Below are 25,747 nucleotides of genomic sequence, written 5' to 3'. Positions count from 1 at the left end.
TTTGGGAGTTCAGCAAAAATTTAAAAAAAAAAAAAATTTATGAGAATCTTTCTTTTTTTTTTTTTGGTGGGGGTGGATACCAGAGATTGAACACAGGGACACTTAACCACTGAGCCACATCCTCAGCCCTTTTTATTTTTGTTTTTGTTTTTATTTTGAGACAGGGTCTCACTGAGTTGCTTAGGGCCTTGCTAAGTTGCTGAGACTGGCTTTGAACTAGTGATTGTCCTGTCGCTGGGGTATGACTTATTAGAATACCTGTATAGATCTGGGGGTAGGAGGTACAGCTGGTGGGAACTTCTTTTCCTTTGGATCATGTTTATAATACACTTATTTTTGTATGTGTAATTTCCCCCAAAGACTTGATTAAAATTTACCAGTACCTGTTCTGTCTTATTTTCTCCCTCGTTTCCCTTCCTCTCTCTCACTTTTCTCTTTTTTTCTTGGTGACTCATGTTGAGTAAGCCAAAAAACACCTGAATTTCATATTGTATCAGATATTATTTAAATAAGAATGCCTTCAGTAAAGGGGGGTATGTTTTATAATTTTTATTTCATATTGCAAGTTTCATAGCAGATTACATTGTAATGTTATTTTGTGGATTAATAATAAAGTTTCTGTGGAATTCCTTTGAGATATGAAAATAGCCCATGAATTTCTGTCTATAGCATTGTTACACCAATAATTTTCAAACCAGTTAATAATTTCAGAATTTTTATTAGCAAGGATACATTTTTACTTAAGTCATTCAAAAGGAACTTGGTTAGAGAATTGACAGTGATTTATTGTGCCAGGTGCTACTTATGTTATTTCTAATATAAAAAACCCCCAGGAAGGTTTTTTATCCCCACTTTACAGGTGGGAAAATGAGGTTCAGCATTTTTTCATTGCTGCACATCACAGAACTCCCAGAAGTGGTTACCTCTTTCAGGTCGGTCCCCAGAGCCTCTGCTCTTTTCCATTACCATAATGTTCTAAAGCTGGTTTTTAATAGCATGTTAGAAAAATTAGATCTTATAGTGAAAGCTTTTTAATTTTATGGCTATTTATTCCAAGAACTTTTTATCACAAGAAAAAATTGCATTTTCACAAAAAAATTTTGATACAATTGGCTTATGTAAATGTTTTATATTCATTTAATTTAAATTTCTGTTCTATAGCCTTGGTGGAGGACCAGATGATGCAAAAGAAATTATGAGACACAGCTTCTTTTCTGGAGTAAACTGGCAAGATGTGTATGATAAAAAGGTAGGATATCTTCCTGGCATAGTGTATTTATACTTTGACTACTCTACTAAAATGAATTTTATAGCATAAAAACTTAAGCAAATAAAATCCAATGATGTAATGGTATTTTCCCTTTTACTCTAACATTTAAGTGATTATTGAACTTCTTAGTATGTTTTATTTATAATTTGGACTCCCCAAATGTCTCTCAAAATTTTATTCAACATTGTCAAAAAGTTATTTTTCTCTTTTTGACCCTATAATAATTTGTTAGTTTTTTTCTCTAAGAAAAAAACATACCCAATGTTATGTTTTTCTGTAAGAAAATGAAGGGCAAATTATAACTTTAAAATTTACTGTTATATTTTTAATTTTAAAGCAAATACTTCCAATTCATTTATATAAATCTTTTCTTCAAAAGAAATATAGTTATAATATTTAATGTTTAACAAAGTAGGCCGGGCATGGTGGTGCATGCCTGTAATCCCAGCATATTACGGAGGCTGATGTAGGAGGTTCTCAAGTTCAAGGTCAGCCTCAGCAACTTAGGAGGACCCTAAACAATTTAGTTAGAACCTGTCTCAAAATAATAAATAAAAATAAAAGGGCTGGGGATGTGGCTCAGTAGTTGACCATCCCTGGTTAAATCCCCAAGTACTCTCCCCCGCCAATAAAATTTACAAATAATAATTATTATCTTATTTGGAACTATTTCTATTGTTTGAAACAATTTTATTGCCCACAATTATGTATCTTTATTGTTATTGTAATCTTCTTATTGCATTTTTTTTAATGTTGCAACTTTTACTGTATTTCAGGAATAGAAAAATCATTGTATCTGTTCTATTTTTTTTATTTTTTACTACTTCATCAACTGTTACTATAGACATTGATTTTGATATTTGTTTTTAAATGCTTTTATAAAATTTTTATATGGAATTTTTATGTAATTCATTAATTTATGTTGAATTTTTATCTATTTTGTTAGTCAATCTACCCATTTCAGTTTATTCCAGCTTTCCGTATTTTCCTCTGAAACATTTACCAATCAACATTTATGTAGGTTTGATTTATGCAGAGCATTCTTCTCTGTTAACCCCTGAAATAAAGATGGAATGAGAAATGAACTATGAGGAAATAATACAGTATTTCAAATCTGGAATTCATGTTGTTGGTAAGAGGGAGTGTGGTGATTTTTCTACCCGTTTTTTTGTAACTATAAATTTAAATAATTGCACCATGTTAAACTCCTTCTGCTCAAAACTTCAACTCAACCAAACTCACGTATTTTGAGTTTGTCATGTATAAAGCACTGTGTCAAATATTGGTTCCTTCACACATTCCTAAATGTCCTAAATGTTTATGACTCTCATATGGATAATTTATGTCTACTTTAGATCACTGATGATGAGCCTATGAGTTACATGCATATGTAGGAAGACTTCCATGAGCTATATACTGTTTTTATCAGCACACTACAAAAGAACCTGGAAAGATCAAGATCTTACTGTGTCTCCCAGAAATAATGCATAGTCAGAAGTTTTCTTTGGCACACAAAATGACTATAAGATACAACTAAATATCATTCATTCAGTATACCCTGTCCAAGGAGGACTCATTAAAAAAAGAAAGAAAACAATTTTTTTAAGAGACAGTGATTATAGCACAGGTGTGGCATTGCTAAATTAAAGAAGGGACAAAATGTGAACCTATTGAGGACACTAAGTTATGCTGCAATGATTTCCTTATCAGTGTTCAGCTCTTCATGTTAAATGCAATTTAGCCTCAACTGGAGAATGCTTTGAGAACCAGATACGGCAAGAAGCAAGGCTTGCCTTATCTGTGCTCCCTGGGATAGGCTATGCCCAGAGTGAAAGTGATATTAAGATTAGGATAACCAGGCTTTGGGAATAGAATTAGAGGCGCCAACAAGATGGTCAGGGCAAAGGAGATTTCAAAACAAGTTTAGACGATATATAGAGAGAAATTAAATTGTTTTAATTGTTAAAGATACATGACACTTAATTTGAGCAAAATTAAAGTATCTTGCACAAAAAAATACAACCGCAAAAAGAGCAGAGTTTTCATGAACAGATTAGTTACCTTCTAACAGGCTTACTCATGTGCTTGTTCAATGAGGCAATTTAAGTTTACTCAAATACTCTAGAACTGCAAAATTATACCATCACCCTCATATTTAATTAAAGGAACCAATCTAACACTATTAGCTATTTCATTAATTCACTTAAAATTTTAGTGCTTGGGGGGTATTATAAATAAAGAAATTATTTATAAATTTGAATATTTTGATGGGACCCTTATATCTTTGAAATGTATAACTTTTTTTTTTTTTTTTTTTTTTATTGTTGGTTGTTCAAAACATTACATAGTTCTTGATATATCATCTTTCACACTTTGCTTCAACTTATTTATAAGTGGTCAATTCATCTCCAAGATGAGTGGTATGTTTACTAATTTTTATTAATAAGCTTTGAGAGATTCATTATTTTTACATAGCTCTATTATTACATGATTTACTGGCTATTTTTTGAAATATTACAGCAAATCTAGAGATGAAGAAACCTACAATTCCTGGTATCTTTAAGGGAAAACTAAATCTCTGAGCAAAGAAGGAAGTCAATTAACCTTAATTATAATTGATGGTCTATAATTTGAAAGAGTATAGTACTCAAGTCAGAAGAGCTGGTCCCAATCCTAGGTTTGCTTCTCATTTCCTTTGTGGAAATAGACAAGTTCATCGTATAGAATAACACAGAAGATGCAGATTACTTCAGTACCTTAAAAGCTTTATAAGATTCTCTGGTGGTGTATTTTCTACTATGAATATGTCTAGATAAATTTCTAAATTCTAGTTAAATTTAGTGTTCAGTTTGTGGATCTACTAGGATTTTATGTGAGATGGTGTTGAATTTCACATATTGGGGAGAAATGTCATTTTAACAGTGATTTTCGGATCCAGGAACCCAGTGTATCACTCCATTTATTACATGATCATTAATTTCTTTCAGTAATATTTTATAATTTTATGCTTAGATTTTATACATTTTTGGTAAGATATATATTCTTAAGTATTTAATGTCTTCTGATGGAAGCAGAATTTTAAAATTTCATTTCACTTTGTTTGCTACCAATATATAGAAAATAAAATTGATTTTTTTATGTTGACTTTGTATTCCGTAAGCTTGTAAAAGTTGCTTTTGAGAGCTGTGTTTATCTTGGAATAATGGCTCTTACATCATCATTGTAATATAAATTATTATAGTATAAATAATAATATTATTATAATATTTCTGTTTACTAATTTTATTACTGACTTCAACATTTTATGTTATTTCTTAATATTTATTTAAAATTCATGTCAAATTTGTTAGCTCTGGGTTCAACCTCCAGCACTGCATTAAAAAAAAAATCATCTCAAAAACATTCTGACAAAACCAGAAGATACAGTCCTTATTGAATAGAGTATTAAATAAATAAGTTATAATTGAGCTCTTTATTCATGAAAAATAGTATCAAAACTTGCAGAGAATCAATTTTGAATGGTCTTTGTTGTTGAACTTTGAAAAAGCCTTTTTTCAAGACTTAAATATGTTTAATTAGTTTTTCAAAGAGTCTTAATCTAATGGAGGCATCATTATTCTTATTTATTTTTCATTTCCCCAGTGATTTGTCCTGATTTAATAGGGGCCAAAGCCAACCAACATGTTGCCAAATTCCAGGAATTGCCAAACCATTACCTAAAATTGGGTAATGCAATGGTACAGATGGAAGCTTTCATTTATTATTTGGTCACTTCTTTAATTTTAGAAAAGTGGGGGTATATGCATGTGTAAGGGGAACTGGGGTGTGTGTGTTAGATTTGGAATTAAAAAAAGATTGTAAAAGTTTCCTCCTTTTCTATTTTTTGGAATAACTTGAGGAATATTGGTGTAAGTTCTTTGAAGGTCTTGTAGAACTTGGTTGAGAATCCATCTATTCCTGAGCTTTTCTTTGTTGGTAGGCTTTTGATGGCATATTCAATTTCATTGCTTGAAACTGATCTGTTTAAATTTTGTATGTCCTCCTGATTGAATTTTGACACGTTATATGTCTCCAAAAATTTGTTGATGTCTTCATGATTTTCTATTTTATTGGAGTATAAATTTTCAAAGTAGTTTCTGATTATCATCTGCATTTAAATGGTGTCCGTGATGATATTTCCTTTTTCATTATGAATTATAGTAATTTGAGATTCTTTCTCTTTTTCTTCATTAGCCTGACTAAGGGTCTGTCAGTTTTATTTATTCTTTTTTAAAGAAATATCCTTTTTTTAATTGTTAAAGATTGTATACTCCTATATTATATGTCTTAAGTCCTTAAAAGAAAAGATGAATTAAAATTTGTCTCCCTCCCTCTCCACACTAGTAAAACACTGAGTTAACTTTTAAAAAGTTGAATTTAAATATTACTGTTTTTGAAGTGGAAGTTTTTTTTTTCTTGAAGAAGAGTTGGTACAAATTATAAATAAGTAATTCAAATGGAGCTTACTTAAAATAATCACTTCTTGGTTATAGTAGCTTTTGTTGAAGATCATTTATGATTCTCTACATACATAATCAGATCATTTGTAAATAATTACAGTTTTTACTTCATTTCTAATCTGGATGCATTTTATTTTCTTTTGCCTTATTGTATTGATTAGAACTTCCTCTACAGTACTGAATAGAAATCATGTGTCAAACAAAGTCCTGACTTTGTTTCTGATCTTAGGGAGAACATCTTTTATGGTTAAATATAATGTTCATGAGCACATCTAGCAGCCAGATAGCCAGAGGTCGATTTCTTTTCTTTCTTTCTTTTTTTTTTTTTTTTTTTTGTGTGTGTGTGTGTGGTGTGCTGGGGATAGAACCCAGGGCCTTTTGCATTGTGAGGCAAGCACTCAACCAACTGAGCTATATTCCCAGCTCCAGATATAGATTTCTAAATATCAGTTGCCAATGAAATAAACAAAGTTTCCTTGGAGAAGTAGTAGTTGATTCTAGGGCTGGTAAGGGGAAAATGAAAAAAAAGCCTGGAGTATTTTGAGGGGGAATATCTAAGTAAAGTGAGTAATATAGCTAATGATATTGTATTGATGCTAGTTTTGATATGGCTATATAAGATGTTAACATTAGAGGAAAGAAGATAATATATGGTAACTGCACTATTTTTAGAAGTATTCTCTAAAGCTTAAAATTATTTCAGCATAATATTTTAAAGTATGATGTTAGTGTAATTTTCTTCATTCCTCCTGGATTAAGTTAAAGAAGTTTCTTTCCTTCCCCCCCCCTCTCTCTCAGTTGTAGATGGACACAATATCTTTATTTTTTATTTATTTATTTTTGTGTGGTGCTGAGGAGTGAACCCAGTGCCTCATACTTGCAAGACAAGTGCTCTACCACTGAGCTACAACCCCAGCTTAAGAAATTCTCTTTTATTTCTAGTTTCCTGAGCTCTTTTACCATGAATGGATGTTGAATTTTATTAAATGTTCTTTATGCATTGCAACAATCATATGACTTTTCTCCTTCATGAGGACACATTTTTGCAAAATGTATCAAACAATTATGAAATGTCACAGTAGAACTTTATCGATTGACTCTCACTATTTTTTCTAGTTACATATTTTGACCTGAAGAATGTGGTGATGGCAGTTATGCAGATGGTAGTGATTATTATTGTTGTATATAACAGGAATACTAACAGAGAAAGAAATGAAAGGCTAAAATTTGTTTCTAGGTAGCTTCACATTGATTTTTGTTGTCACGCTTCTATGGTGGCTCATTTTTAAACTTGAGTCAAAGAAAGATGTTTCAAATATCTAGATAGTTTGGTGTTCACATTATAACTACTGTTTTCTTAGGGTCATGAGGCATTGTACTGAAGATATAAAATAGGTGGCTGTCAAGACCAATATTAGTTACAGCATAAGATATAAATACTTAAGTTTTAAAAGCCTTCAAATTAGGTTAAGAACAAAATATACCTACACTGTTCCCTATAAGAATCTCACCTAAAAAAAATTAACACTGAAAATAGGAGAAAATAATGATAAACATAAGTTTAATGGTCAAATTTCATTTTTTAAAAACAGCAGACAATAATAATTTGGGTCTAAGTAGAGTTCAGTACACAAATATTGAATGTGGTAAGTATTGTTTTGGTATAAATGAGAATAATATAATTTCAATGAAAAACTTAATCTTTGTACCATATAACAATATCCATGAAAAGAATTGAAATTCAAAGAGAGTTGATAGAAATAGTTTACATCTCGATATGTATCAATTTTATTGATCTTTGCAAAGATTAAGCTTTTGAATTTTGTTTTAAGTCTTTTTTCTTTTGAATGTGTGAATACACTGCTGTAAATTTTCCTGTAAGCACTGCTTTCACTGTATCACGTGAATTTTAACAAGTTGTATTTTCATGTTCACTTAAAAACATTTTTAAAATTTTCTTGAGACTTCTTTAACTCGTATGTCATTTAGAAAATTGTTGTTTAAACTCCAAATATTTGGAATTTTCCAGCTTTCTCTGACCAATTTATAGTTCAATTCAACTGTGGCATGAAAACATACATTTATATGATTCTATTCTTTTATGTGTTAAGTATGTTTAATGGTCCACAGCATAGTCTCCATTGGTGAGTGTTCTCTGTGGGCTTGAGGATTGTGTACTTTTCTGTTGTTGGATGAATTCTTGTATATAACTTGATTATATCTGATTGATGCTTCCACTCAGTTGAGTTTGTTCTTAACTGATTTTTCACCCTGCTCATTCTATTACTGATATTCAAATATAATAGTTTCTCCCTTCAATTATATTTTTTTTTCCTCAGATATTTTGACTCTGCAGTTAGATATAACACATTAGGGATTATTATGCCTTCTTGGAGAACTGACTCCTTTATCATAATGTTCCTCTTTGTTTTTGATAATGTTTCCTTGCTCTCAAGTCTGCTTAGTCTTAAATTAATGATTAATGTAGCCATCCCAGGTTTTTGTTTTTGTTTTTTGTTTCCCTTTCTTTCCTTTTCTTTCTTTCTTTTCTTTTCTTTTCTTTTTTTATTGTCAGTGCTGATAATCGAGCCCAGGTCCCCATCATGCACATGCCAAGCAAGTGCTCGAAACAGAGGTATATCCCCAGTCCTAAACTTCTTTTAATTACTGTGAGCATGTCATATATTTTCCACTCTTTAACTTTTAGTCTTAGTCTTTGTGTTTAAAATGGGTTTTCTATACACAGAGTTAGTTGGTCTTATTTTTTATTCACCCTAAATGTCTCTGTCTTACAAGCTGGTATATATATAGCCTGTTGACATTTAAAGTGAATATCCATACAGTTGGATTAATATCTTCTCTTTTCATTGTCTTTATTCTATTTCTTTTTAGTGGTGCTGGGGATTGAACCCAGGACCTTGTGCATGTGAGGCAAGCACTCTCCAACTGAGCTATATCCCCAGCCCTGTTCTATTTCTTTATGTGTATCTTCTACTCTTTTTCTACCTTCTCAAGTTTGAATTAAACAGTTTTATAAGACAGCATTTCCCCCTTCGTAGCATATCAACTGAATCACTTGTACTTCTTTTTTAACTTTATTTTTGCATCTTATCCTTGAGTTTAAAGTATACATTTATAACTAATCTAAATCCATTTACAGATAGCACTGTACCACTTTACAGGTAGTACAAGTACTGTATAACAATATTCAAGTTCCTTTCTCCTATCTCTTTTAATATTACTGTCATTAGTTTTACTTATCGATAAGCTGTGGTCACTGAATACATTATTGCTGCTATTATTATGAACAGACATATCTGTTAGATTAAGAGTATGAAAAATAGCATTATTTTATTTCATTCTTTTTAAGGATTGATGGAAGTATTCCTATCTTTTTCTTTTTCATTGAAACCTAACAATTGTTCATATTTATGGGATACAGTGTGATAATTCAATAGATATATTCAATGGTGATGACAAATCAGAGTAATCAGCATTTCCATCTCTATACATTTATTATTTGTGTTTGAAGTCTTTGATCTACTGCTTATTTTTGTAAATGACAGTCACCCTATTGTGCCATAGAACACTAGAACTTATTCCTCCTAGCTAACTATATTTTGATACCCATTCTCCAACCTCCCTCTTCTCTCTCTCCTCTCTACTTTTCCTTTCTTATTCTTAAGCTCTAGTCATCACTATTCTCTCTTCTTTGAGGTCAGCTTTAGCTCCCATATATAATTAAGAGCATGTAGTATTTGTTTTTCTGTGCCTGCCTTATTTCACTCAGCATAATTTCCATCTGTTTTGTTGCAAATGACAGGATTTCATTCTTTGTGGTTGAATAGTATTTCACTGTGTACATATATCACATTTCTTTATCCATTCATTCATCTGCTGATAGACACTTTGATTGATTCCATATCATGGCAATTGTGAATAGTGCTTCAATAAACATGAGCATGCAGCTGTTGCTTGGACAACTTGATTCATTTCCTTGGGATATATATTCAGAAGTGGGATATAGCTGGATCATTTGGTAGTTCTGTTTTTAATTTTTTGAGGGACTTCAATACTATTTTCTTTTTAATTTTTTTTATTCTAATTTGTTATGTATGATAGCAGAATGCATTACAATTCATATTACACATATAGAGCACAATTTTTCATATCTGTGGTTGTACACAAAGTAGAGTCACACCATTCGTGTCTTCATACATGTACTTGGGGTAATGATGTCCATCTCATTCCACTGTCTTTCCTACCCCCATGCCCCCTCCCATCCTTTCCCTCCCCTTTGCTCTATCTAGAGTTCATTTAATCCTCCCATGCTCCCTGCCCTCAACCCCATAATTCATAAATCAGCATCCTTATATCAGAGAAAACATTCGGCATTTGATTTTTTGAGATTGGCTTACTTCTCTTAACATTATATTCTCCAACTCCATCCATTTACCTGCAAATGTCATGATTTTATTCTCTTTTAATGCTGAATAGTATTCCGTTGTGTATATATACCACATTTTCATCATCCATTCATCTACCGAAGGGCATTTAGGTTATACAATCAGTCAACAAATATAAGAAAAAATCTTCAGCATCTCTAGTGATTAGAGAAAAGCAAATCAAAAGTACTCTAACACGGGGGAGTGGGGGATGGGGGGATAGGGAGGGCAGCAGAATAAAATAGACACTAGTATTGCTGTATGTATATACATGTCTGTATAACCAATGTGATTCTGCAACCTGTACACTCAGAAAAATGAGAAATTATACTCATTTGATTCAAATGTATGATATGTCAAGATCATTGTATTGTCATGTGCAACTAATAAAAAAAAGAAAAAAAAATACTCTAACATCTTACTCCAGTTAGAATGGCAGCTATTAAAAATACAAATAACAATAAGTGTTGGCAAGAATGTGGAGGAAAAGGCATACTCATACATAGTTGGTGGGACTGCAAAATGGTGCAGCCAATATGGAAAGCACTATGGAGATTCCTTGGAAAACTGGGAATGGAACCACCGTTTGACCCAGCTATCCCACTCCTCTGTCTATACCCAAAGGACTTAAAAACAGCATACCACAGGGACACAGCCACATCAATGTTTATGGCAGCACAATTCACAAGAGCTAAACTGGAACCAACCTAGATGCCTTTCAATAATGTTTTCTTAATGTCTGTGCTAATTTATATTGCCAGCAAAGTATATGAAAGTTCCTTTTTCTCTGCATCTTTACCATCCTTTGTAGTATTTTTCTTTTTTGATATCAGCCAATATTGAAGATAGCTTCTTGTGGTTTTTATTTGATTTCCCTAATGCCTAGTGATGTTGAATACTTTTTAATACACTTTTTGACCATTTGTATATTTTCTTTCGAGAAATGTCTGTTCAGATTAATTGCCTCTTTTTAAGTTACTTGTTTTATTGCACTGCTTTTGAGTTTTCTTAGTTTCTTCTATATTCTGGATATGAATCCTGTGTCAGATGAATAGTTTGCCAACATTTCCTCCCCTCTGTAAGTGAACCTTCCATTCTTCACTATATTAATTTTGTGGTTGATTTTTTATTATCTGTGATCCTATTTGACCATTAATCTTCATCTCTGTTCTAGATGCTAAGTTAGAACTTTTATGATTCATTCTTCTCCTTATTTACCATTTTCAATGCTCTTGATTTGTTTTTTTAAAATTAACTTTATTGAGATATAATTCACTTTTAAACATATGAATATCATACAGTAGTTTTAGGTTATTCACAGGCTTCTGCAACCATCACCATTAATTTCAGAACACTTTTGTTTCTTAATTTTTTCTTGAGGATTCAAGTATTTTTCTGGTATCATTTCCTTTCAGCCTAAAGAATTTCCTTAATCATTCCTTACACTGCAGCTGGCAAAAAAAAAAAAAAAAAAAAAAATTGTTTGCTTTTATCAGATTATGTCTTTATTTTGCTTTCATTCTTGAAGGATATTTTCACTGAATATAAAATTGTGAGTTGATAGTTTAGTGAGTGTGCATTTATATATTTATTCCCTTAGAAGTTTTATGTTACATTTCACTAGCTGTTTTCAAGATATTTTTGTTTGTGTGATGGCTTTTGTAATATGTAATTTGACTAGACTGAGCCGCATTTCCCAAAACTGGAAATTTGCTCTGTGAGATTCTCCTAGGAGATTTGGAGGGTAAAAGCAGCAGCTGCTTTGTAACTCCTTCATGTTTTTATCCATCATTGCAGCAAAATGGCATTGTAGCAGTGGTCAGCCCTGTAGCTGCTCCACCTTCACCTGGACCCTCTTTTTAGCCCTCCTGAGTACTGGGCTATAATGTGTGTATGTGTGTGTGTGCGTGGACACCTGTGATTTTTCCCTTAGTTTATATACTAATTCAACTTTTACTCATGTTCTTGAACATTTCTAATCAGAAATAATGATTAGCAGCTTCTACATTGCTGATGCTGGACAATGAAGGAAAGAGAGATTATTTCACTAGTTGTTAGTAAGTTCTGACGTTAAATTACATGTACCTTGTTCATAACATTACCATCAAAGTAGTATAGAGTTTCTAATACTTGCCTTTCAAAGCTCCCTTTGTTTCACTCATGAGAGCCCCCCCCCTTTTTTTTAAAGAGAGAGAGAGAGAGAGAGAGAGAGAATTTTTTTTTAATATTTATTTTTTAGTTCTCAGCAGACACAACATCTTTGTTTGTATGTGGTGCTGAGGATCGAACCCAGGCCACACGCATGCCAGGCAAGCGCGCTACCGCTTGAGCCACATCTCCAGCCCATGAGAGTCCTTTGTAATAAGTGAATCCTCTCCAATCATAACTGAAGTCTTCAAATAATTTAATTTACCTTTGGTGTTTATGAGCAGCACTACCTATCCATAGATCTATGGTCAATGAAATGAGTGTTTGTGAAGTTCTTTTTAAATGAGAAAATGTATCAAAAAATGAAAATATGAGTTCAATTTTCTGGGAATTACTTTTAAAGCAGTGCAAATTGCCCATATTGTTTATTAACAAGTCCTTCAAAATTTCAATAGGAAAAGCAAATTATGAATATTTAATATTAACAGTTAGTATTCAACATAGCCATAATATTCCTTTTGATGGTCCAATGTATGACACTGTACTTGTATATAAATTTGTATATGTTGAACCCTTTGGTACAATTTTTTGTAGAATTAAGGTCAGCACTCTGAACTTCAATTAGAATTATGTGGTTTTGCAAGAATAAAATATTGGTATTTGAGTTTATACTTTTATATCAAGGATTTATTGGTGTGGCAAAACTTAGCATAAAACATAATTAAATAATATATGCTGTAGATATATTAGATTTTTTACATAAATCTTCGTTCCGTATTTCTTGTATGCATGCATACAAACACACGCACAGCAGAAAGCCAGTTTTTCAAGAGCAATAGAAATTAAACAAAGCAGAATCCCCCCCTTAAAGCTTAGCTATGCTTTCAAAAATCAGCACCAGGTTGCTATCTATGGAACATTCTAAGCTTTCAATAGTGTTGGCAGTCTTTACTGTAAATATCTATATTCCAAGTATTTTGTTTCATGTATGCCAACACTGAATTGTGAGTATAACCACAGTTTCTAAGGCAATTAAGGTACCATGATTACTGCCTATGTCAGCTTTCCCAGAAAATTTTAAGTTCTACTTCCTATTTCTTAAGCACCTAAAACTGAAAGTACAAGAAAGAATATACATACTAGATAATAGCAAGTGATTTCTTGCTAGAAAAGGTCTAGGAAGATACATTCAAGACTTTGGTGTTATACACCCACGTTGGCATTCCAATCTTACCAGAAATAACAAAAGTGAATTTTTGTGACAAGTTTAAGAAGAATCTTTGGGCCAGGGATGTGGCTCAAGCGGTAGCACACTTGCCTGGCATGCGTGCGTCCCGGGTTCGATCCTCAGCACCACATACAAAAACAAAGATGTTGTGTCCGCCGAAAACTAAAAAATAAATATTAAAAAAAAAAGAAGAAGAATCTTTATATTCTTTCACTTACACTGCAAAGAAACACACAAATATTTACTTTTAGAAAGACGGTAAGTGGTAAAGTAATTTGGTAGCATTTAAAATTTATTAGAAGATCAATGTGAAAAGGATTTAAGAAACCACATCTAAAAGGACCTGGGATTGCACAAATAAACCAACTTTAAATGTGCCTTTTCAGTAAATGAAAAGTGATGTCTTGAACCCAGAACCTTGATCTTATTGTTTAAATCATTAAGAACTACATTTTCTGAAAACTAATTATCTCTTAAAGAAAGATCTGTTCCAAGTTAAGGCATTTGTCAGGAAAATAGGTCAATTTGCAGTTAATTATGTTATAGCTACTTATTGAGTAAGCATATAAAAGCTGAGGTTTTCAGTTAAATACTTCTGAATTTATTACTTCTAAGTGAGAATTTACATTGTATCATTTGATAAGAGTATTTTGAGAATGATATCCAAAGGAAAAGGAAGAAGAAATTAAAATATTGGTTTAAAGCCCAAATAGAAAATTAACATACTGATGTCCTAGGACTGCCGTAACAAAATATCACAGCATGTATAGTTTAAACAAGGGAATTCGTTTTCTCACATTTCTGGTGGCTGGAAGATTAGACTACCAGGTGGTGTGATTTCTTCTGAGACCTGTCTCCTTGGTTTAAGGATGGCCATCTTCTCCTTATAGCTTCATATGATCTTTCCTCAGTTAATATGTACACCTGATATCTCCTTGTATATCCAAATTCCCTCTTCTTATAAGATCATCAGTTAAATTGGATTTGGTACCACTCTGACACCTTATTTTAATGCAGTCACCTCTTTAAAGACCTTGTCTCCAAAGTCAGTTTTACTCTGAGGTTCTGGGAGTTATATCTTGGACACATGAATTTGAGGGGGAGACTGCTTCGCTCATAATAATAAGATATTTGAAATTTGTTCAACTTGTTTACTTGAAAATATATGTTCAGGTAATTTATCATGAAATCCAAAGTCTGGATATCCTTGATGATTTTTGTGGGGATGCCTCTGTTCAAGTACTATACTGAGATGTTTTTATTTTATTTGTTTTTCAAGCCTTACTTCACAACTTTTCCCATGTATATAAAGTAGGGTCTTTGATTCCCCGTATAGTTGTTCATATTTCACTGACTGGTCTAATATGCTTCTGTGCATGGTGAGGGGTGAGAGGGCCTAGTTCCCAACATGTGTATCTTGACTTTAATGTCTAAAGAAGGATTCAAAAGCAAAAGCAGTTTTCATCTAAAGTTTTCCATATTACAAGAGCTATATAAGAAAGCCCCTGAGATCAGAAGATCTAAGTTTTTCTTCTTCTAGTTGTTATTTGCCAATGTCTACATTAATTTCCTTATCTCTAAACTGGCAGACTATATGCTCTTTGACATTCCACTCAGCTCTAAGATTGAGTTATTGATTCATTTACTTAACAAATACTGCTAATGCTACCAGTGTTTTAAGAATTTGGGGATCAGCATTAGTGCAAAACAGATGATGAGTCAAATGGAATACACATAGCAAGATGATAGTTTAACATAACACGATGATAGTCATGTTAGTGATCACATTAAATGTAAATAAGCTAAATAACATAATTAATTAAAAGACAAGAAATTATCAGACTAGGTAAAAAGCAAGAACCATCTATATTAAATGTAAGATACAAGCAAATGAAAGGAAAAATTACATGCCATGCTTACATTAATCCAAAGAAAAGTGGAGTGGCTATATTAATATTACAAAGTGAATTTCAAAGAAAGTAATATTACTGAGAAAAAGAAGATAATTTAATAATAAAGGGACTATTTTATCACATATCATATCTGGGCATAGTGGCATTTGCCTATTATGACAACAATTCAGAAGACTGAAACAGGAGGATCAAAAGTTTGAGATCAGCCTCAGCAATTTAGTGAGACTGTCAACAGCATAGTGAGACCCTGTCATAAAATAAAATGGTCTAGGGATATAAGTCAAGTGTCCCTGGGTTCAATCGCCAGTATAAAAAAAAGGGGGGGGGGGGATATAGCTCAATTGGTAGAATGCTTGCCTTGCATGCACAAGGCCCTGGGTTTGATCCCCAGCACCAAAAAAAAAAAAAAAAAAAACCAAAAAAACAAACAAAAAACATAATTTTAATGAGTTACACACTTAATAACAATACAAAATTTAAAATACCTAATAGAACTATAAGGAAAAATAGACAAACCCACAATTAAAGACAGAAATTTCAATACTCACTTTCAAATAATTGCTAGAAGTAGTAAAGGGAATTTGAACAGTACTGTCAACCAACTTGATCTGACTGATATTTATAGAATACTCTGCCTAATAACAAGGGAACACTAATGCTTTTCAAAGTCACACAAAATATTTCAAAGTCACACATGTTTTGAAGAGAACAACTCTATGAAGTATAAAGGATTCAAATAATTTAAAGCCTATTCTCTTTGAATTAAATGAAATTAAAACAGAAAGATGCATGTAAAATTCCCAAATATTTGGAAGTGAAATATAATTTTAAATAATGTATGAGTCAAAGAAGAAATCAGAATGGAGATTTAAAAACATTTTTAACTGACTAAAACTGAAAACAAAACTTGTTCACCTTTGTGATACAACTAAACCAGTACTTCCAGGGAAATTTATAGTACTGAATGACTATATTAGAAAAGAAAGGTCAAAGTTCAATAATCTTAGCTTCCAAATTAAACTAGAAAAGGAAGCACAAATTAGGTCCAGAAAGAGAAAAAATAATAAAGATTTGGACAGCCATCAGTGAAATAGAAACTGAAAATAATAGAAAAAAAAGTTAATGAAAAGTGAAACTAGTTCTTTGATAAGATCATTATAATTGATACTTTTCTAACCCATTAGAATGGTGAGAAAACAAATTTTTAATGTATTGAATTAGAAAGGCAACTTTGTTCCAGTGTATAAATGGAAATATTATGTATCATTTTATGGCATTAAATTCAACAGTACCTGAAATGGGTAAATTCCTTGAAAGACGCCAATAACCAAGAAGAAATGGATAACATAGAAGTCATAAATCAATTATATTTGTATTTGAACTCCTGCTCACATAGAAGACTCCAGATCTATTTGACTTCACCAATTAATTCTACCAAACAGTTAAAGAACAGTATTAATCATGTGTAAATTATTACAGAAAATCGAAGATGAAGGTATATTTTCTACTTCATTCTATGAGGCCAGCCTGATTCCAAAAGTAGTCAAAGGTATTACAAAAAAAACAATAGAACAATTTCTTTTTTTTTTTTTTATTTCTGGTACTTTGCCCAGCATTTTTAATGTGCCTACTTTTCTTAATGAAAATATATGCAGTCATTTTTTATATGCAAAAATTCTTAACATAATTGTAGCAAATCAAATTCAATTCAGCATCATCACTAAGTGGGTTTTTAAAAAAAATATTTTTTATTTGTCAATTGACCTTTGTTTTTTACTTATTTATATGTAGTGCTAACAAGTGCTTTACCATTGAACTACAACCCCAGCCCACTAACAGGGTTTTTTTAAAACTAGCCTTAAAAAAAAAAAAAAGTTTTCTTTTTTAGTTATACATGACAGTACAGTGTCTTTTGACATGTTTATACAAACAGAGTATGTCTTATCCTAATCAGGATCCCAGTCTTGTGGACGAACACGATGTTCAGATTTAATGTGGTGTATTCATATATGTACATAGGAAAGTTAGGTTAGGTTTAGGAATATGTGTCGATTTCACATTCAAAAGTCAGTCACTGTGGCTAGGGCTGTAGCTCAGTGGAAGAGCTCTTGCATAGCAGGTGTGAAGCACTGGATTTTATTCTCAGCACCACATATAACTAAAATAAGGATCCATCAACAACTAAAAAGAGAAAAAAATTTTTAAAGTCTGTATAATACATATTCACAAACTAAGAAATTATTGTCTCACTAGATGAAAAAAGCACTCGAGAAAGTCCAACATTCACTTCTGATTTTAAAACAAAACAAAATTAAATATTCCCAGTAATTTAGGAACAGGAATGTTCTTCAACCTGATTAGTTGCATCTAAGAAAAATTCACAGCTGATGGAGAAAGACTGAATGCTTTTTTAAGGAAAAGTTGTTCGCCGTGCTGGAAATTTAAGTCAGTACAATAAGTCAAGAGAAAGGAAGAAAATATGTACACATCAGAAAGAAAGCAGTAAATCTGTCTTTATTTGTAGACAGTATGATTATGTGGGAAATCTGTTGGAATCTACCAAAAGCTACTGAGGTTTAATCCAGGGTTTCTTGATACAAAGTAAGTATATACAAGTTTGCAGAATATAAAAATAAATATGATTTCATACAGTAGCAATAGACAATCAAGAGGAAAATTCATATAAATATCACTTTCAGTAGCAAAAGAAATATAAGGTAATTAATAGCTTTTGCAAAAGATATGAAAAACTTTCATAGTGAAAACTGACAAATACTGTTGAGAGAACTTAAAAATGACTTAAATAAATGGAGAGCTATATTGTCAATGTTCATGGATTAGAAGAATCGATATATTTATCAGTTATCTCTAAATTGATAACATAAATTCACCAATCCTAATCAAGATCTATTTTGCAAAAATTAACAGATTGATTCTAAAATGAATATGGAAATACAAAGATCTGAGAGTAGACAAAATAACATCTATAATAAAGTTTCAGCACCTATACTTCCTGACTTCAAACTCCACATTTAGTCTTAGTAATCAAAGCAGTTTGTTATTGGCATAAAGGTGGGCAAAGAGATCAAGGCAACAGAATTGAGAATCTGGAAATAGACCTATGGTCAGTTGCCTCTCGATGAAAGTACAAAGACAATTCAGTTCAATTTATTGAACATTCATATTTTTAAAAATTTGCACCAAGTATAAAATTAACTGAAAATGGATCATAGCCCTAATGTAAAACCTCTACAGGAAAACATAGGAGAAACTGAATAATTGCGATGTACAGAGATTTCTTAGATAAAAACAAAAACATGATTCATAAGGAAAAATTGTAAATCAGGCTTCATCAAAATGAAGAACTTAATTTTCCTCAAAAGCATTATAAAGAGAATGAAAGGAAAAACCACAAACTAGAAGAATAGTTGTAAATCAAAAATGTGGTAAAAGGACATGCATGTGGGTATGTAAAGAACTCTGGAGATCTGATAACAAGAAAAATAGCTAAATAGTAGAATACTTAACCCAAAGAAGAAATAAAATTATGAAAAATGCTAAGCATCATTTTCCAATAAGGAAATGTAAATTTAAAATCACAATGAAGCCTGTAATCTCAACAACTTGGGAGGCTAAGGCAGGAGGATTCTACAATCCTTAAGGCCAGCCTCAGCAACGTAGACCTTGTCTCAAAATTTAAAAAATTTAAAAAGAGATGGGGATGTGGCTCACTGTCTAAGTGCCCCTGCGTTCAATCTCTGGTGCCAAACATACACACAGTGAAGTACCACCACATATTAGAATGTTTAATATTGAAAAGGTTTTACCAAACCATTTTTGGTAAGAACACAGAGCAACTGTAACACTAACATACTGTTGGCATTAATGTAAAATGGTACAGCCACTTGGAGAAACAGTTGGACAGTTTCTTAGAAAGTCAAATGTACACCTACTGTAAGACCCAGCCATTTTACCCCTTGATATTTGTCCAAAATTAATTTAAATGCCTATACAAAGACTTGGACACAAAGCTTCATAGCAGTTTTATTTGTAATAACCCCAAACTGGAAGCAACCCAGATGTCCATCAACAGGTGAATGGATAAATTGTGTTTTATATATATACAGTGGGATATTACCCAGAAATAAGATGGGTAAATCCTTGATACATGTGGTAATATGGATGAATGGCATAGTATCATATTAAATGATAAGAATACAAGGAATACATCTTATATGATTCTGTTTACAAAAAATCTAGAAAATACAAATCTATCATGACAGATCTTATCAGTCGTTGCCTGAAGAGGGATTGAATAGAGGACACAACTGCACAGGGGACAAAAAGACATTTGCAAGTGATGGACATGTTCACTATCATGATTGTGATGACAGTTTCATGGGTATTTAGGTATGTCAGTATAAATTGTGTGTTCTTTGTATGTGCTAATTAGTGTGTGTTAATTATGCCTAAGAACTTTTTTTTAAGTCCCAGCCATCATAGAACTTGTGTTTTATTGGGGGAGTGGTGTGATGATGAAGATAAACAAATGTATGTATGTGTGTATTGTGTGTGAAATGGTTTTTGAAGGAAATTAGAGCAGTGTGAGATAGAAGGTAATGGAGAGAGTATTGGATATATATAATTAGGAAAGTCCTTGCTAGTAACTTCACATTTGTACAGACCATTATGCTCCTTCGTACTCTTTTTGAAACTATGATTCAGCTTTTTAAAGTTAGAGGTGGTCATCTAAAAGGGCAGTAGTTTTCCCCTAATTTGAAGGCAGATTTAGGTTTTTTACCTCAGAAGGATGGAGATGTTAAGGGTGGTCAGAGTTGTGTAAAACCTAGTTCCACTGCCCATTTCAGCCAAAAGAATATACTGTTGTTATCTTTAGAATGGAATAATGAAGATCTCTTTGGTGCACATTCTTAGAATGGTGAGTTAGAAGGACTCATTCTCCCAATCAGAAGCTTGGTCTCCCAGTTTCCTGCCAGGTAGAGGAAATTACCTCTCAGTTTTCTAAAAAGAAAACCAGAACTTCTCAAGTGTGTATCGCCTGTGTTCTTGTGTGCATATATGTTATGCTGGTGAAGAGAATACACCGATTTATGAATGGAAAAAGTAAGGTTTCTATCAGTGGAGTGGCCCGATTGCTAATGTCCAGTCATCTTAACAGAACAGCTAGAAGGAAATGTGTTCTGGGGGGTTGAAGGGTGCTGAAAGAAGAGCCATATTGTTCTTAGTAGTCATTGTAGCTAATGAATAGAACCTGAATTTGGTTCCATCCCCAAAAGAGTGCTTGCTAGAAATGAGACCTTAGAATACTTTTGTACTGTGGGCAAACAGAGAAAAATGTTAAAAAGATTCAAAATGCTTTGTAACATGTGCCATAAACTGAAATGTGGTTCTCTATTTTGAAAACATGCTTTTAACTCTGCTCATCTCCCAATTTTTAAAAAAAGTAATCTGTCTAGAGAATAATTTAGAAGATTTTGCCTTTTTATTTAATATAAATTTGGTGACAGTGAGAGTGGGAAACAATGATCTAAAGCCAATTGTGTATTTGTTTCTATAAATTTTTTCATAAAACATCCTAATTTCTGTCATTCTTGTTTGCCATTTTCCTATTGCTATGAGAATTGTATTCTGTTCTGAATTGTATTCTGTGCTTATCAGAGCATACAGTGTGACTCCAGGCTGTGGAATTAGGCATCCTGTGTTTCAAAACTAAAATAATCTTTAAGCATTCCCTGTTCCCAAGAGTCAGAGCCCTGAGAAGTAGGAACTCTGTGACAGCCCAGCTACCTCCTGGCCTGTGGAGGTTCAAATGGATCTGGCTTTTATAACCTTCAACAGCCTGTGGTTTTGTTTTTTTTTTTCCCCACTCCTATGCCTGCTGCAGGACCCACTGAGCCCAGCTCTGTCAGTCCTAAAGAAGTTACTCTGAATATCTTTTGTGGCACTGTTCCCTTTGAGTATCTAGTAAAAGCTATGAGCAGAATTTTACATCTAACTTCTAGGGCTACATGAGTCCTTAGTCCAGGCCAAGGGCAGGGATAAATGCCTCTCTCAAATAAGCAGAGTTCTTTATGAAGTTCAGCACACTACCTGTGACATAGTGAAAAACTGTATTGTTATATTTTTAATACTGACCTCTTCAGCCAAGCACATGGAGGAGAAGAAAGAAAAGCCACAATGTTGTGCTTTTGGGGCACTAGGAAGAGCCACATTTTCTCAGAGTAGTCAAATGAATATGACTTTGCACATACATTTGTTAACAACAACAAAAATAGGAAATCTTTTTCAGTATCTTCCTCTCACCCTATTTTATAGGTCCTTGTTGTTCTGTTTCACATAATCTCTCAAATTTTTATACAGAACAGCCAAGAACTCACCGTTCTGTCTTCAGACTGTTAGTGGGGAAGCCACACACCCTATCTGTGACTCAGTCTTTTGTATTGTTCCTTTTACTATTTGCTCTCTAATTTTATCCTTGAAATCAATTTTCCTAAATTGAACTTAGTTAACAATACTCACTCTTTCTTCCTTTTCTTCTTGCAGCTTGTACCTCCTTTTAAGCCTCAAGTAACATCTGAGACAGATACCAGATATTTTGATGAAGAATTCACAGCTCAGACTATTACAATAACACCACCTGAAAAATGTAAGTAAATTTAGAAGGTAACTGATAACAGTCTAAAATTATTGAAGAAAATAGATATTTTTAAAAGATCATTTGGTTTGTTTTTGTTGTCATTGTTGTTTTGGCTGGGAATTGAATCCAGAGGTACTTTACCATTAAGCTATACCCCTAGATACCCCTAGTCTCCTAGTCTTTTTTATTTTTTTAATTTTGAGACAGGGTTTTGCTAAATTGCTCAGGCTAGCCTCAAACTTGGAAACCTCCTGCCTCAACCTCCCAAGTTAACTGGTATTGCAGTTTTGCACCACCATGCCCTGGTTCATTTGATTATTTCAAGACCAGATTTCATAGTGACTTTTATTCTTTTTCATTTAAGATTGTGGAGTTCCCTTTGTGTAAATACCAAAGGTGGCTGCAAGAAAAGCTTTTCTGAGAAGGAAAAATGACATGTATAATTATTGTAAATGAAATTACAGACTGATTAGCCCTTCCTCACTATTCTCCAGTAGATTCTTTTGACATCACCTGGAAGGATTCTGTAGCCTCCATTTCTAAGACCTTTCTCATTCACATGCCACATTCAAAATTGTGCCAGTTCTAATCTGGCCATTATTTAATGGTGAGACACTCCTTCTAAATTAGCATTCTCTTAAGCAGTAATATCTGTGAAGACATAATTTAGTTTGCTATTAATTTTTATACACATAAATTATATTTTATATTTCTTAAATGGTATGTTCATGTACCACCACAAATTATTCCACATACATTAGAGTATGCTCCACACTTTGAGAAACACCATAAATAACTGGACTTTAATTAAAGGAAAGCTTACCAGATATAACTTGAAAACCTTTTCATGTTGACAAAGGTCTGTCTGTTATTGATTTAGGAATGAGGGTAGGATTGATTGTCAGGGTGATATTTGAATAGCTAAAAAAATTCTTTAAGGAACACAACTAAGGCTCACACAGTGACATCATGTGCATGTTTTTTTCCTTGTCCTCTGTTCCTCACGTTCTCCTCTTCTGTTAGTTGGTAGTGCTCATGTACACTGAATGCCCATTAGAGGGAAAGACTAAAGTGAAATACTGTGCCAGCAATGGTCATAATCAACTGATATTAGTCTTGAAAGACAAAGTAGGAGTCATTTGGGCCCAAACTTCTTAATCTGGAGTTCATAACCTGGCAACAAGGAAATTGTGAGCACCCTAAGATGAAAGATATAATTATGTGTGCATGTGCACTTCTTTTTTCTTTCTTTAGATTTTTAAGAAGTTAAGAACCTCTAAACTTTATTTTTAAAAGTGAAGAAGTTGGAATGCAGAGAGAAATTGAGCTGCTTAAGGCCTCTAGTTAGTGTCAGTCACAGCCAGAGCAGAGCTCACCAACTTAGCTGATGCCAAGGTTAAGTTATAAAATATTAGCATGCAGAAGTGGGCTCTATGTGCCATTAGAATTTTAGTATCACTAAGAGACAAAGACAATGTTAGAAAGTCGTCTGTGGAATCATGGGCAAGTAACTTACAGGCCATCTGAATGGAAATAATGGGACATCTTTGGTCTCTGGCCCCAGCATGGAATGTGGCAATATAATTGTTCAAAATGCTGGGCAACATCACTGAGTGGTTGGAGCAACCCATGGACAATTACCAATATAGAGCATTTGCTAAGTCCCATCATTTGGATATAACCCTAATTGTAATTAGATCATCATTCTTCAATCTAATCCTTCCAGTGGTTCCCATTGCACTATATATCCAAATTACTCACCCTGGCTCACACAGCCCTGTCAGATCTGGGCCTTCTACCTCTCAGGCCTCTTTTTATTTTATCTTCCTGCTCAGTCCCCATGATCCAGCCATACCTGGAATATGCCACAGTTCACTATGCCCTGGGACTTTGGTCTTTCATGGTTCTTTCTGCCTAGGATGCTCTGTGTCCCAGATATTTGCATGAATGGCTACTTCTTGTAAGAAAACTTACATTACTTCATCAGAAATCTACCTTTAACCTTTCAATACAAGAAACAGGCTTCCTGACCCTACCCCCTGACACTCTTATTCTCTACATTGACACCTTCACTTGCTGTTATTTTTCTGATTAATTTTGTTGTTGTTGTTTTCTGTTTATGCCACTGGGATACAATAGCTCTGAGAGGAAGGATCTAGTGTCTCTTAATCATTGCTTGCCCCAGCTCCTGGCTAGAAGCCTGGCCCTAGTGTAAGTACTCAATGAATACTTACGAGAGGTGTGAATTCACAGACTGTGGCAACGGGCTGGGGGGCCTTAGGGCCCGGAGCTGTTGCCCATGGGTGCTTGGCTTGCTTCCCCGCTCCATATCCACAGTGGGCATTGGGATAGGAAGGTCTTGACATGTCCATGGCTCCAGCCTCTTTGAGACTGGTTCCTTTCTTAAACAGGGCTTTTGGCATCTGTGGACACTTTTTCAGGACAGTTAAATATATTATTTTGGATGTCATAGAAATAGGTGGGCTCTGTAAATGCAAAATCATGAATAGATATTTTATTTCTGAAATTTAAAAGTGAAAGTTTGGGAGACAAGTGAAGATGAAAAAACCCTGGGCTAAGACCTGAGGAACCATCTTGTGTTCTATCTTTACTAGCTCTAGGATGTGACAGGTCATTTTGTCTTCTGGAAAAAGTAAGTAGAGGAATAAATTGTCTCTAGGAGCCCTGTGTATGCTATGTGCCTGAGAAACCATCTCTTTAAGAAAGAAACTTCTCTAAGTGTGAATAACAACCCCTAATTTTGATTTACTCAGTCACTAGATTAACCAGTCTATAGTGTTACTTTTTCTGTTTTCTTCTACCTGAAGAGTGACAATAGGCCAATACAATAAACAGGTAGCTAAAGGGGATAATGGTGAGTGCAGGGCTGTGGGGAAGAGACTGACTAAAGTAGGATGCTAGGGAATATAAGGCTACAAAGACCACAACAAAAGTTGAAAAATCTACTGTTACAAATAAGTTAAATAAAAATAGTTATCAAGACCTTTATAGCTAGTCAGTTGTTATTTCATTTTTGCCTTGAATTTTAAAGCCCTAGCTGTCAAAGAACAGAAAATCTGAACAATTCATCTTATCTGCTTTATCCTGAACTCCAAGCACTTGTGGCAGTTGTCCTGATGAGAATTTGTCACTTGTGTGCATTTTATTGTTGTTTCTAGAACTACTGAAATGAGATTAAAATATTAGAAGGTACCTTAAGGCCCTCAGCAGTGTTTTCTAGAACATAATTTGAACCTAGTTCCTCAGCTTGATTAAATGATGATACAATATGAAAGCCAACAAGAGTGTTTTTCTGATTTATCATGTTTTATCACTAAGCACCTCTTTTCTGAAAGGAATATATGTCATCTCAGATGTGGGTCATGCTAAATAAGCTTCAGTGTCTTTGAGGGATTTTAGATTTGTTTCTACAATGAGACAGAGACAGGAAGCCCATACATTATACTAATCTCCATGGTGGATATCAGCCCCCTGCAAGGCCTATGGAAGGCCTGTCTTTTGTGGATATCAGAAGTAGGGTGAGGTTCTGGACAATACAGAACAGGAGCCCAGCAGTATCCCCCAT

At 33.3% G+C, this 25,747-nt stretch overlaps 1 protein-coding gene across 10 annotated transcripts in view; it reads left to right on the top strand.

Moving 5' to 3' along the window:
- The window catches only part of Akt3 (AKT serine/threonine kinase 3), a 273,567-nt gene that overhangs the window by 240,843 nt on the left and 6,977 nt on the right, over positions 1–25,747 (top strand). For all 10 annotated transcript variants that reach the window (XM_058575178.1, XM_046432495.2, XM_058575175.1 and 7 more), the window contains 2 exons: positions 1,162–1,249; positions 22,068–22,170. In XM_058575178.1, the coding sequence (XP_058431161.1) occupies positions 1,162–1,249; positions 22,068–22,170 (191 nt within the window). The remainder of the gene's footprint in view (positions 1–1,161; positions 1,250–22,067; positions 22,171–25,747) is intronic.

Source organism: Marmota monax, unplaced genomic scaffold (genome assembly GCF_021218885.2).
Source record: "Marmota monax isolate L192 unplaced genomic scaffold, Marmota_monax_Labrador192_F-V1.1 WCK01_AAM20220418_F8-fsc00090, whole genome shotgun sequence".
NCBI classification, from domain to species: Eukaryota; Metazoa; Chordata; class Mammalia; order Rodentia; family Sciuridae; genus Marmota; species Marmota monax.
This window is presented reverse-complemented; position numbering and strand designations above follow the sequence as displayed.